Source organism: Scyliorhinus torazame, chromosome 16, assembly GCF_047496885.1.
Source record: "Scyliorhinus torazame isolate Kashiwa2021f chromosome 16, sScyTor2.1, whole genome shotgun sequence".
NCBI classification, from domain to species: Eukaryota; Metazoa; Chordata; class Chondrichthyes; order Carcharhiniformes; family Scyliorhinidae; genus Scyliorhinus; species Scyliorhinus torazame.
Window position 1 is genome coordinate 166348123 of NC_092722.1, and position 13789 is coordinate 166361911.

At 42.7% G+C, this 13789-nt stretch overlaps 1 protein-coding gene and 1 long non-coding RNA gene across 3 annotated transcripts in view; one reads left to right on the plus strand and one right to left on the minus strand.

Annotated features, from left to right (window-relative positions):
• The window catches only part of nrap (nebulin-related anchoring protein), a 155313-nt gene extending 145870 nt beyond the window's left edge, over positions 1-9443 (minus strand). For both annotated transcript variants that reach the window (XM_072479425.1, XM_072479424.1), the window contains exons 1-6: positions 9260-9443; positions 9046-9140; positions 8643-8727; positions 6769-6873; positions 5945-6049; positions 5686-5790 (exon numbers count right to left, since the gene is read on the minus strand). In XM_072479425.1, coding sequence (XP_072335526.1) covers positions 5686-5790; positions 5945-6049; positions 6769-6873; positions 8643-8727; positions 9046-9140; positions 9260-9328 — 564 coding nt within the window. In that variant the 5' untranslated portion in view covers positions 9329-9443. The remainder of the gene's footprint in view (positions 1-5685; positions 5791-5944; positions 6050-6768; positions 6874-8642; positions 8728-9045; positions 9141-9259) is intronic.
• LOC140393206 (uncharacterized) lies at positions 1102-11422 on the plus strand. The gene is made up of 2 exons (XR_011935521.1): positions 1102-1236; positions 11207-11422. It is a non-coding gene; the product is annotated as an uncharacterized lncRNA (long non-coding RNA).
• Positions 11423-13789: the final 2367 nt, after the last annotated feature.

Below are 13789 nucleotides of genomic sequence, written 5' to 3' on the forward strand. Positions count from 1 at the left end.
AATAAAAAGATAAAGATCTTCGATGCACTGGGATGATTTACGGTTAGTTTTTCTCCTAAGTTCAGCTTTTTTTTTCATACCTCTTTCTTCTGGACTTGAGATTGTTTTCTCTGGCAAAGTTCACTATCTTCTCTGCAGACTCAGCATCATTTCAGGTTCACAGCAAAGGATGTACTGGGAACTCACTGTTTTCAGAACAATTGAGCAGCTATTTCACTTCAGTAAGCAGGAGAGACGGCATTCCTTTCACTTCCAAGGTCTAAACACTTCTGCCCAGTTCTCTCAGAAGGCAGGAACCAATCACTGACTGGTGTTAGGCTGACCAACCCACTAATTGCCAGTTAACCAATCGAACCGGCATCCTCCAAATCCGGATCCTCAGATTCACCCACTGCTGAGGAGTCTGGCCTCTTCGTTCCAAGAACAAAACCTGGGAACACAATGTCCTGACGAGCAGGCTGTTTCAACCGAGTCTTCTGCTTAAAGGCACATCCTGATTATGGGTCCATGGACCAAAAATATTAAAAGAAAAGAAATGGGAACAAAGGAAATAAACAGAAGAACTCTTACAACGGTAACCCAGGTAAGTCACTTCATTGGCCTGAAATGTACAATTCTCCTTCTTGAGGCGAACTCCAGCTTCTTGGAATCTTCTTAGCATTCTTCCAAGTTAGCTGGATGCTCGGCTTCTATCAATCCCAATATCGATACATCATCCAGGTATACTATCACATGAGGAAATCCTTGCAACAAACTTTCCATCGTTCTCTGGAATATGGCACAAGCGGACAACACGCCGAAAGGCAGGCACGTACACTGAAACAAACTCCTGTGTGTGTTAATTATAACATAACTTCGGGAAACATCATCCAACTCAAGCTGCTGATAAGCATGGCTCGTGTCTAACTTTGTATAAGATTGGCCTGTGGCCAGCTTTTCATACAAATCTTCTATCTTTGGTATAGGGTATTGTCAAGCTTAGCAGCCTGATTCATTGTCAATTTGTTGTCCCCACAGATGCGGATGGTCTGGTCTGGCTTTATCACAGGAACTATGGGGGCTGCCCATTCTGCCAACTACCAGTTCTTCTAACCTTTTCAATCCTGTCCGGATGATTCCCAGTTCTCCTAACCTTTCCGATTCTGCCACCACCTGCTCGACCAAGGCATAGGGCATGGGCCTGGCCCTGACAAACCATAGGGCTGCCATTGGGTCTACATGGATCTATGCCTGCAGGTGCTACATTTTTCCTAGCTCATTGCAAAATCATTCTTCATACTTCTTTATTAATTCTAACAGGCCTCCTTTTATTTGAAAAAATTCTATTCAATTTAGTGTAATTTCTTTGAGCCAGTTGTGGCCCAGTCGACTTGGTCCTCAGCCTGACACAGCTATCAGTGGGCGTTGGGCAGATTGCTGCTGATATCTCACTGGTATGGTGGTAGTACCCATGATCTTGATGGCCTCTCCTGTTTAAGTCGCCAATTTTGCTGAGGTCTTCCTTAAACCCAAAGGCCAAACTCCTTCTCGCAAGTACCTGTACCTGTGTACCTCTATTATGGTAGTGGATGCTCCCATGTCTACTTCCATCTCTATAGGTTTGCCACCAACTAAAAGCACCACTGTGATGGGGAGGGTGGGGGGGCTACCTTGCCCACTTTCACATTGTTCATTGAATGAACACTCAATCATTTGTTGGGAAATCTTCTACACTGTGTACGGTGATTTGCTACTGCCTTTAGCACTGAGCAGGCTTGGCTTGCTCTTACACCGGTGCCTCAAGTGCACCTTCCTGTGACATGAATAGCATTTTGCTTCCTTAAATCTGCAATCTTCTACACTTCCTGGGTCCGTATCCTTCTATTCCCATCCTATTCATATATTTGTCAAGATGCCCCTTAAATGTCCCCATCGTCCCTGCTTCCACTACCTCCTCCGGTAGCGAGTTCCAGGCACCCACTACCCTCTGCGTAAAAAACTTGCCTCGTACATCTACTCTAAACCTTGCCCCTCTCACCTTAAACCTATGCCCCCTAGTAATTGACCCCTCTACCCTGGGGAAAAGCCTCTGACTATCCACTCTGTCTATGCCCCTCATAATTTTGTATACCTCTATCAGGTCGCCCCTCAACCTCCTTCGTTCCAGTGAGAACAAACCGAGTTTATTCAATCGCTCCTCATAGCTTATGCCCTCCATACCAGGCAACATTCTGGTAAATCTCTTCTGCACCCTCTCTAAAGCCTCCACATCCTTCTGGTAGTGTGGCGACCAGAATTGAACACTATACTCCAAGTGTGGCCTAACTAAGGTTCTATACAGCTGCAACATGACTTGCCAATTCTTATACTCAATGCCCCGGCCAATGAAGGCAAGCATGCCGTATGCCTTCTTGACTACCTTCTCCACCTGTGTTGCCCCTTTCAATGACCTGTGGACCTGTACTCCTAGATCTCTTTGACTTTCAATACTCTTGAGGGTTCTACCATTCACTGTATATTCCCTAACTGCATTAGACCTTCCAAAATGCATTACCTCACATTTGTCCGGATTAAACTCCATCTGCCATCTCTCCGCCCAAGTCTCCAGACAATCTAAATCCTGCTGTATCCTCAGACAGTCCTCATCGCTATCCGCAATTCCACCAACCTTTGTGTCGTCTGCAAACTTACTAATCAGACCAGTTACATTTTCCTCCAAATCATTTATATATACTACAAACAGCAAAGGTCCCAACACTGATCCCTGTGGAACACCACTGGTGACAGCCCTCCAATTAGAAAAGCATCCCTCCATTGCTACCCTCTGCCTTCTATGGCCTAGCCAGTTCTGTATCCACCTTGCCAGTTCACCCCTGATCCCGTGTGACTTCACCTTTTGTACTAGTCTACCATGAGGGACCTTGTCAAAGGCCTTACTGAAGTCCATATAGACAACATCTACTGCCCTACCTGCATCAATCATCTTAGTGACCTCCTCGAAAAACTCTATCAAGTTAGTGAGACACGACCTCCCCTTCACAAAACCGTGCTGCCTCTCACTAATACGTCCATTTGCTTCCAAATGGGAGTAGATCCTGTCTCGAAGAATTCTCTCCAGTAATTTCCCTACCACTGAAGTAAGGCTCACCGGCCTGTAGTTCCCGGGATTATCCTTGCTACCCTTCTTAAACAGAGGAACAACATTGGCTATTCTCCAGTCCTCCGGGACATCCCCTGAAGACAGCGAGGATCCAAAGATTTCTGTCAAGGCCACAGCAATTTCCTCTCCAGCCTCCTTCAGTATTCTGGGGTAGATCCCATCAGGCCCTGGGGACTTATCTACCTTAATATTTTTTAAGACACCCAACACCTCGTCTTTTTGGATCTCAATGTGACCCAGGCTATCTACACCCCCTTCTCCAGACTCAACATCTACCAATTCCTTCTCTTTGGTGAATACTGATGCAAAGTATTCATTTAGTACCTCGCCCATTTCCTCTGGCTCCGCACATAGATTCCCTTGCCTATCCTTCAGTGGGCCAACCCTTTCCCTGGCTACCCTCTTGCTTTTTATCTACGTGTAAAAAGCCTTGGGATTTTCCTTAACCCTATTTGCCAATGACTTTTCATGACCCCTTCTAGCCCTCCTGACTCCTTGCTTAAGTTCCTTCCTACTTTCCTTATATGCCACACAGGCTTCGTCTGTTCCCAGCCTTTTAGCCCTGACAAATGCCTCCTTTTTCTTTTTGACGAGGCCTACAATATCACTCGTCATCCAAGGTTCCCGAAAATTGCCGTATTTATCTTTCTTCCTCACAGGAACATGCCTGTCCTGTATTCCTTTCAACTGACACTTGAAAGTGCCACTAGAATCTGGCACTTTTGGGACATAAGGCTGCAGGTTAGACTGTAGGCCTGGATCCCACACATGCTTAGAAGGATTACCTTCTTCTTCCCCTCCTCCTCTATTCCATTGGCCATAATATAATAATGTAGACCCTCTACATACTGTGTCCAATCCTCACTAGAGGTATCAAAAAGATATGAATAGAGGAATTTTGTCTGCAGCACACTTCTGTTTTTACAACCTGACTTCAACCTTAATGGTTTCTGTACTCACAGTCTTAGAACCACATTACCTCTGCTTTATCCTCATCATCAATGTGATCATTTTGGCTCACCAGCTACATCTGAAACAACTAATGTTTATTTACAACATACTGGACCCAATTCTATCACTGTATCACCCCCGGCTTGGGTGAATCGCAAGAAAGGTCCAAATTGGGCCTCGCGACAGGAGTGAAACCTTGATCCAGATGATGGTATTTAAATAAAATATTAGGCTCATTTAAATATACACAGCCATCTTGACGCTGCATTCATCCAGCACTTGGTAGTCACCGGCTGCACCAGCAAGGCCTCAACCGGGTGCCGATTAGTACTGGTCTCCACAAGTATTTGGCCACTATGGAGTCTTGGAGGCCCCCAGAAGTCATGGTTGGTACTGCCATGGTGCTGGGGCACTGCCCAGGTGCCAGGATGTCAATGCCATGGTGCCCAAGGATCAGGGCCTGAGGGAGCGATGCCCATGAAAGGGAAGGTTGAGGGGGGTATGAAGGGGCCTCATCAAGATTGGGGGTGGGGTGAAGAGGGGTTTGAAATGGGAGGTTAAAAGGGAAGATTGGGGCCTGAAAAGGGGGGCACTCAGGGACCTCATAGCGAGGTGGCCTCACTTGGAGAGGGGGGAGAGTAATGGCCATGCCTGTGGCAGATGGCATTGCCAATGGGTGAAGGGGACCCTCAAGCTCAAAAAGATCAGGGCACTCTTTCAAAATGGTGCCCCGATCTCTGAGTTGCAGCCAACGAGTTCAGCTTCCCACTGAGGAAAAAATTCGAAGTGTGGGCTCGACCGGGAGAAAGTCCCCAAGGCCCCAAAAACTGCTTCAGTGTAGGTGAATACCGGTGTGGATCTCACCCAAAAGGTTGGCAGGAAACAGCCCCGTCAAACTCGCCCAAAATAACACTAAGAACTTTATTTGTTGAATCGAGCCCACTATCTTACAGAGTCTTGCAGCTTCATAGCTACCAATCAATGTGTGGAATCGATCTGAGGCAAAAAAAAAACACTTGCTAGGGTGAATGCCCATACTGGTTCCCTCTGGGTCATGTGACCCAATCAACCAATTGCCCCTTAAAGGTACCAGCCTTATGTAATTATAAATTAACCCAAGTGAAATCAATACTTCGATTGAAATTTACATGTCTCCAACAATATTTCAAATAGTTAACAAAACAAAATAACTGATCTGTATTATCCTTGAAGGCCAAGCTGCCTTTCAAGATTCTTTGCCTTTTCATTCCTTTTTCTTGAGTTTGCTTATGAATATCCTGTTCGGGTTGTAATGGTAAGTCAAATGCTTCCATGTCTTTCCTAATGTCATTTGGATGGATTTCTTGGAGATGTTTGCGATCAGTCTGGAGATAAAAACTCTCAATTTCCCCTCCCTCAGTGTGTGGAAGTGCCTGGCACCTATTAACTGTCTCCCGTGATAATACTGGTCAGATCAGTAGCTATCTTGGATCACTTTCTCAAATGCCTGTTGCACGTTACAGCCACACATAATACTATTGTCAACTACTTATTAATTAAACAATCAAACTATTTACCACTGAAAAAGTAAGCTAACTTAGTTTCCATTCACTTACATCGCTGATTGCTTTTTGAGCCTGAGCAACTCGTACAAGTTCAGGATTTGTAACACAGGCAGAGTACCAACTCTTGTCTTCTTCATTCGCAGCCTTGTAAGCATCCTGTAATGTCAAAAATGAGAGTTCCACTTGAATAAGGTACAGGAGGTGTTATATAATCCCTTTAAACACCGCCATAACTAATGCATGATCTTGAAACAGGTAAAATAAAATAAACTATAGTTAAAGAAAACAAGTGAATGTGGTTGCATGCTACCTTGCTGACAAGTTCCATAGTTTTCTGTGCTTGAAGAATAGAGTGCATATCTGGTGGTAGGTGATATGATTCCTTTGTTTCATCCCATGCTTTAGTATACTGCACCTGTAAACCAGAGGGTTTGAGTTCAATGACAGAACTTATTTGTATTTATTTACATTTAAAAGGACAATTGCAGAGAGGTCAGACGGAAAACTTTCTTAGATGGAACAAGCACCAGAAAATTATAGGGGTCACAATCAATTTTGCCTTTCATGCTACAGAGAGGCAGAATAATCTCACATAAACCATAATCATTTTTTGAATAAAACTTGTCATTAAAAATGTTGTATGTAGATTTACTGTGATCACATGTCAGCAGCCCGCTCTACATTTCTCCTAATGTTTACTTCCCTGGAAATCCATTGAAACATACCTTCCCATAGCTCTGTCATTGACTCTGCAAAGGTTTGTTGAGTAATTTGGAGGGCCCTCAATTTCAGACTTTCAGCAAACCCCAGCCACTGAACAAAGAGGGCCTCACATCCACCCTCCCTGATCTCATCTGGGCATATGCCAGTTTCCAGAAAAGGCTTGACATGTGGGAGCACTAAGCCTTGGCCCCCTACCATACCCAACCTCTTATGCCCATAGTTTGTAAAGAATGGATAAAGACTTCATCCCGCAAGGCCATCACAGAAACTATTTGATGACAGTTGTCATGGCTTCCCACCAAGGTTATGGTGGAAGTGAGAATTCCCATGGATCCTCGGGGCCATATTGTAATCCAGCATTAATGTTGTCGCGCATGGCATTTTATGACACTAGTCCTTGAGGCTGCTTACCTTACTCACGAGTCGCCCAACCGTACAGGCATGCTCCAGTTGCTTCGACTTTATATCCCAATGAAAAACTGATTTGAATTTTTCGGCTTCTTCACGGTACTTAATCTAAGTGCAAAATTTCAGTGGACATTTTATAACGTTGAATTTTTAGAACGCACTGCATTACTTGGAGGGATCAACGCATCAGTAATGACATGAATGTCTCACTCACGATACAACTTTCCCATTGTTTTCCCCATCTTTTTTACTGAATATTTCTTTGCCGGCAGCTCAAATTTGGATACTTTCACATAGTGATATAATTTTCCTATTGCTCTCTGACTTCCCATAGATTATTTGTTGTATTTCCCTCCTCAAATGATACTGGTACCAAACCGGGTGAGGGAAGATGAACTGGCTTTACAGAAAAACGGAGTCATTAGAGTCGGCATCATTTTGCCCACTTTAGCATCACAGCAAGTATATCATTGTATCTCAGGAAATCCAGATATGAACGTTCTTGCAGTAAATAGATTAAATAGAGAATGGGTTAAACAGTGCCACTAAAGAATTGTTATCAGTAGTTATGTATACTTTGACTTTAAAGTTAATTTATCAGCTAATAAAAATGAAGTGTCAGAACTTTCTCTCCAATAAAACAGATCTCATGCTCACATTATTCAACACTGTACAGTCGTTTTTAATGAATAAAATGTTGCCGGACAGTACTCAGAAATGATTATTTTTCAATTTGCTGTAAGAACATCATTTTCTCAGTTTACATTTTTAATATCTACAGTTCATTCTGTCATCACAGCATATCCTGTTCTCCCTCCAGATAGCATCCTTGTTGTCCAAGGGTTGCCAATTATGGCCCATCATGCGCTGACACCACAGGGTAAGGCAAGGCCTTAGGAAATAGCACAGCTTTGTCAGGATTGAATTCACACCGTTGGTATTATTCCACATCACACGTGGGTCACCCAGACAACTGAGATAACCAATCTCCACATAATCAGTTACTGGTATCAATCAGAATGCACGGTAGATAGAATAACGTGTTTGAATTCTTGTTTTGTTTTTAAAGTTGTCACAAATGAAACCTGGGCTTCTGGAACACTAAAGGAGAATGACTTATATCTGTTAAACTCCCATACAAACTAAAACAAAATCGTTCATGCTGACAAAGTACAAATTATACCAAAGAAAATTGAAAATATTAAATTCAGCAACACAAAAGTAAAATGCAATTTTTATGTTCGGATTTAAGAACAAAAGTACTTGATATACATCAAGCTAATGTACAGAGAGTAACAATCATTGGCATAAAGATGTAATTTTAATACTAAAACACCCATTTTATATATGTCTGTTTATATATGGTAGCTGGCTGAACTTATTAAGACAATGTTTTTTTTCTTATTACCCAACTTTCATACCCTAAGATTAGTTTAATCAGGGTCAGTTTAATATGAAGTATCATGCAAATTTTGGTTGTTTACGATTTGTGATTGAAGGCAACAGGGAATATGGCGCTTGGGGGGCGCGGGGAGAGATAGACGGCTAGCAGTGCTCAAGACGACAATTTTAACCTCTACATAAAGTCGAAGCACAAGCAGTGAGGTGTCACATCACAGTGCCGTCCAGAAATAGATGTGGCTGTAACACAGAATCCATTCCAATGTTTGGTTGTCACCAAAACTAAGCAGGTTTACTGCGAAGCTAGTCACAAACATGGTCATTAATTATGGTCAAACGGCTGCTTTATTGCACGAATTGAAATAGTCAAGGACTACTGTAAATAAAATACAACTGATCGAGCGACTAACTCTCCAGTGATCTTTGAAGATGTAACTTATGTAGATAATGTCCATTTATAGAGCTCGTTTACGCACCTCACTGGACTGGCTTTGTTTCTTCACGTTCAGATTCAGGGGTGTATCGAGTATACTGGTGAATTTGTTAACTTTGGGGTTGTGCCTGCGAATTAAAATAAAACATTGCCACCAATTTACACCAAGATAATCGATCTGATAGTCTCTCAATCCCACCCGGGTTATACGCAGCCAAAGTTCTTCAATCTCTCTTCACTACAAATAATTTCAATGATATAAATCTGTGGATCTAACATTGGAACGCCAATGGTACTTTTAGTGTACACAGCAAAACAGAATTGATATCCAATAACATTACGTGTTTAATTGACAGATTTGTATCGATTTATGGTGTATTAATATCAATCGAGATATAAAAGCCCTTTAATGGGACAAAGTTGTCATTACTGTTTAAACGACTTACGCCTGACAAAAAGGTTTCTTCTGGTGACTAATAAAGTTGTTGACAGTTAAGATCATTTTGCAGACCTCACAGTGAAAACACGATTTGTGCCATGTCTATGGAAAGCAAAACAAACACATTATTAGCTGTTTAATTATTAAATTGATTATTACATCGTCAGTCCAAAAAAATTAGTTTAAAGATGGTATTTCAATAAAGTGTCTGGGTCACTCACCTGGTCAATGCAAACTACTTTCTCAGCGGGATATACGCCAAATCCACAACGAGCACACGGTATATTCATTTTTAGTTTTGTGTGTGTTAAAAAATAGAGAAAGATTGTTTTTTTTTTAATTTAAATGTTTCCTGGGCTGTAACTTCTCGTTGCTCCCTAGCCTGGCTACTTCCCTCTCCTGGACTAGAACCTGCCACAAGCAGTCAGCCCCTTCATTTCACAGCTTCAAGCAAAGCCCCGCCCTCCGCTCCCTCGACCATTGGTTCAAGCCGCCCATGGACTGGGCGCTGAGCTCGACTGGGGGTGTGGTTAACCGAGCTGTCACTCACAGTGCTGCCTGCTCTGCCAATTGCACTAGGTTTAACTTTGGAGGGTGACCGACTGGTGGCTCACAAAATGTTTCCATGTCCCAAAATAGGAGGCAGCAGTATCCTGCTAAATACATCCTGATGTCAGCCATAAGGTAAAGGGGAGCTGACAACATCACATCAAGTTTGTACATAAAAGCTTCATTTCTGAAGCACAAGTTCAACTTGCTGTGGGATTTTAATGTCACAATATATTTTTTCTCATTGCTTGGTGACTCAAAACTGCTGTTGTTTGTTCTTATACTAAAATGGGTATGTATAGGGTGGCACGTTGGCACAGTGGTTGGCACTGCTGCCTCACAGAGCCAAGAACCCGGGTTCAATTCCGGCCTTGGGTGACGATCTGTGTGTAGTTTGCACTTTCTCCAATCTCTGCGTGGGTTTCCTCCGGGTGCTCTGGTTTCCCCCCACAGTCCAGAGATGTGCAGGTTAGGTGGATTGCCTATGCTAAATTGCCAAGGGATGGTTCTGTTACGGGTATAGTGTTGAGAAAAATGCAAAGATGCCATTTGAAACATGAAGGCCTGATGGGAAAAAAAAACAAGAAACATGAGAAAAAACAAAATAACAGAAAAGATCCCATAAAAGTAAATGTAATGAAATGCTAAAATGAAATAGCAGAAGGCGCTCAAAGGGTTAACTGCAGCCATTATCACACAGGCCTTGAGATAAGGAAGCAGTTCATGCTGCAACTTAATATCTTTAGTTCAATAAATCCTTATAAAAAATTAAGTTTTAAGTTAAATAAAGAGAATGATTTTTATACCCTTTAATAGAAGTGAATTAGTTTAACAAGCAATTGATTGGAATTATCAGAATCTTAATGTTGAATAATTTGAAACATTTAAGAATACAAGAAAAAATACTTTCAAAAGATAAGGGAATGAAAGACTGGAATGCCCCAGAATAATTAACAAGGAAACCTCCCTACCAGTAAGCTTGCAGACCAAGGTCAGGTTTACGAGGAGAGGTTGAGTAGACTGGGACTGTACTCATTGGAATTTAGAAGGATGAGGGGGGATCTTATAGAAACATATAAGATTATGAAGGGAATAGATAGGATAGATGCGGGCAGGTTGTTTCCACTGGCTGGTGAAAGCAGAACTAGGGGGCATAGCCTCAAAATAAGGGGAAGTAGATTTAGGACTGAGTTTAGGAGGAACTTCTTCACCCAAAGGGTTGTGAATCTATGGAATTCCTTGCCCAGTGAAGCAGTAGAGGCTCATTCATTAAATGTTTTTAAGATAAAGATAGATAGTTTTTTGAAGAATAAAGGGATTAAGGGTTATGGTGTTCGGGCCGGAAAGTGGAGCTGAGTCCACAAAAGATCAGCCATGATCTCATTGAATGGTGGAGCAGGCTCGAGGGGCCAGATGGCCTACTCCTGCTCCTAGTTCTTATGTTTACACGAAGGCCCTCTCATGATATTATGAGGACTTGATGTGGAATCACATGGACAGAAAAAGTATTGCAATTAGGAGCAGAAGAAAATACTTTAGAATAATGTCATGTAATCAGCAAAGCTGTTTTAAAGGTGATATATATCCTAGATCGCCCACAGCCATGCACTCACTCTCAGCCTGCAGGGTGATTTCGGTACATGGGACTGACAGGAGACGAAAGCCGAGCAGAACCATAGAACAACCGGGAGGAGACCAAAAGATAAAGGAGAGATTGTCGAGGAGGCCCAGGAAGGTCTGATCAACCGACCAGGAGAATCCAGAAGCAGGGTCTTTTGTGTCAAGACAGTGATTTTATCTTTTAAAAGAAAAAATAAAATAGCTTAAAGTTTAAACCTGAAACAGTGGTTTATTACAAAAGTCTACTTTACTTATCTAGCAACGCGGGACACAGGGTCAAGGCTACTAGTAGTAAGTAGATAAAATTCTTCTACAAAGATACGGGTTATCCCAGGGAATAACTTGAAACAATAGTTTGACCTGAATAGCACCCGCTTACGTCTGTGTAGGAGTCGGGAGTGTGAATCCCTGTCCACCATTTAGAATCTCTTGACCCTTGTTCCGTAAAGGGGAAACCTAAGAATTCTAAGAATAGTGGTGAGGTTTAAATACAATCGGGAGGAGTGATTTGAATGGCCTCCTTCTGCACTGTAGGGATTCTATGATTCTATTGCAAATCAATTCCTTTTAATATCGCCCTCTTCTTAATTATCAGATGGGTAGTCATAAACTTACAAATAATCACTCTTGTGTTATTATGAATAATCAGCCGATTGTGAACACCAGCACATATCCGCCTCGCATGGCATCACCAGATCACGAGCACCATGCCATCAGACAAAGCAAAGAGGTGAATAAAAAATAAAACTGCTGCCAACAACTCGATGGCCTCTTGATATTTTTAAAACTTAAAAGGACATGTCTTCCCCATGTTTTATTTTGTTCTTAAACATTTTTCATTTATATTCTGCAGTCATTTCATCACTACTAATTGGCGAACTAATTAACCTGTTCAATATCTTCTGCCATATTAGTGCGGTTCACCCTTCTGTAATCTGTATTTATTAATGGCCTAGGCCTGAATTTTATGTTTCTCACTCTCCCATCCATAACCCCAACCCTGCCCAGCAGATTTTGAGGCCACCTAATGGCCACTGAAGGGCCTTTTCCCACCCAGTCTTCATCTACAGGCTGGTGAGCACCAGAGTCTCAGGGTGGGAAACAGAAAAACTTTCAAAATTCGATTCAAGGCAGAAAACGAGGGGGGAAGAGGGTGGTTGCCTCCATCGGAAGCATCTTTATGAATTGGGGCGCCCTCCCCTAATAATAATAATCACTTATTGTCACAAGTAGGCTTCAATGAAGTTACTATGAAAAGCCCCTAGTCGCCACATTCCGGCACCTGTTCGGGGAAGCCGGTACGGGAATTTAACCCGCGCTGCTGGCATTGTTCTGCATTACAAGCTAGCTGTTTAGCCCACTGTGCTAAACAGCCTCTCATGGACTGGACACATCTGGACCTTCATCCCTCCTTCCCCCGGCTTATCACTCGATTACCCACTTCCCCCCCCTGCCCCTCCACTCCACTCAACCCCTCAGGGCATCTCCTACCCTCCCAGCGTCCCTTCACACGGGCGCCCGACATTTACTCTCTTCCGGCCATCGCAGCTCTGGAGGGACAGGAGAGCTGTCGGGAAGCCAATCCAATCCCATAGCGGGACTTGCTTCCAAGAGCAGTTGGAAGTCCCTCCTGCTGCCAATCAACACTCATTTGACTGAAAAATCTCAGTGTGCCTATCGGAGCCAGCAGGGAATCATTCCCTGCCAACTCTCGAGAAATTCCAGGCCTTAGAAAGCTGCCAATAGCACAGAGATATGCATTCTTATATCTATAGATCATGAATCTTAGATCATAGATTTATGATCTATGATATTCTTGTAAACAATGCAGATTGAAGTGTAAGAATTATAAAAAGATATCGATAGTTAAGTGAATGGGGAAAACTGTGGCAAATGAAATTCAATGTAGGTAAATATGGGGTTGTTCATTTTTGACCTAAAAATGGGAGAACGGTGCATTTTGCAGATGGTGAAAAGTTAAAAATAATGGAGGCTCATAGAGAAATAGAAATAGAGATAAATAGATCATTAAAATGTAATGAAATGTTGGCCTTTAAATCCACAGGACTAGAATACAAGTGGGTAGGAATCACTGCTCCGTCCATACAAGGGCCTGATTAGATGACATATGGAGTGCTGCCAGTTGTTCTGGGCAATACATCTTAGAAAGAATCTATTGCTGATTTACCACAAGGGTTAAATTATACAAACTATTCTTTGTAATTTTGGCACAGTCAAAGGGTAATTTGAACAAAGTTTTCAAGATATTAAGGGGAACAAATAGAGTGAATAGGTTGACACTATTTCGTAGGATGTGGAGAAGAGGACTTGGGAGTATCATCAAAAAGTTAGAGTCAGACATTCCAGGGTCGAAGTCAGGGAACACTTCGGCACTAAGGGTGACCCTAGTTTACAACACTCTTCTGCATGGTGACACAGTGGTTAGCACTGCTGCCTCACAGCGCCAGGGGCCTGGGTAACTGTCTGTGTGGGGTTTGTACATTCTCCCCATGTCTGCGTGGGTTTCCTCCGGGTGCTCAGGTTTCCTCCCACAGTCCAAAGATGCGCAGGTTTGGTGGATT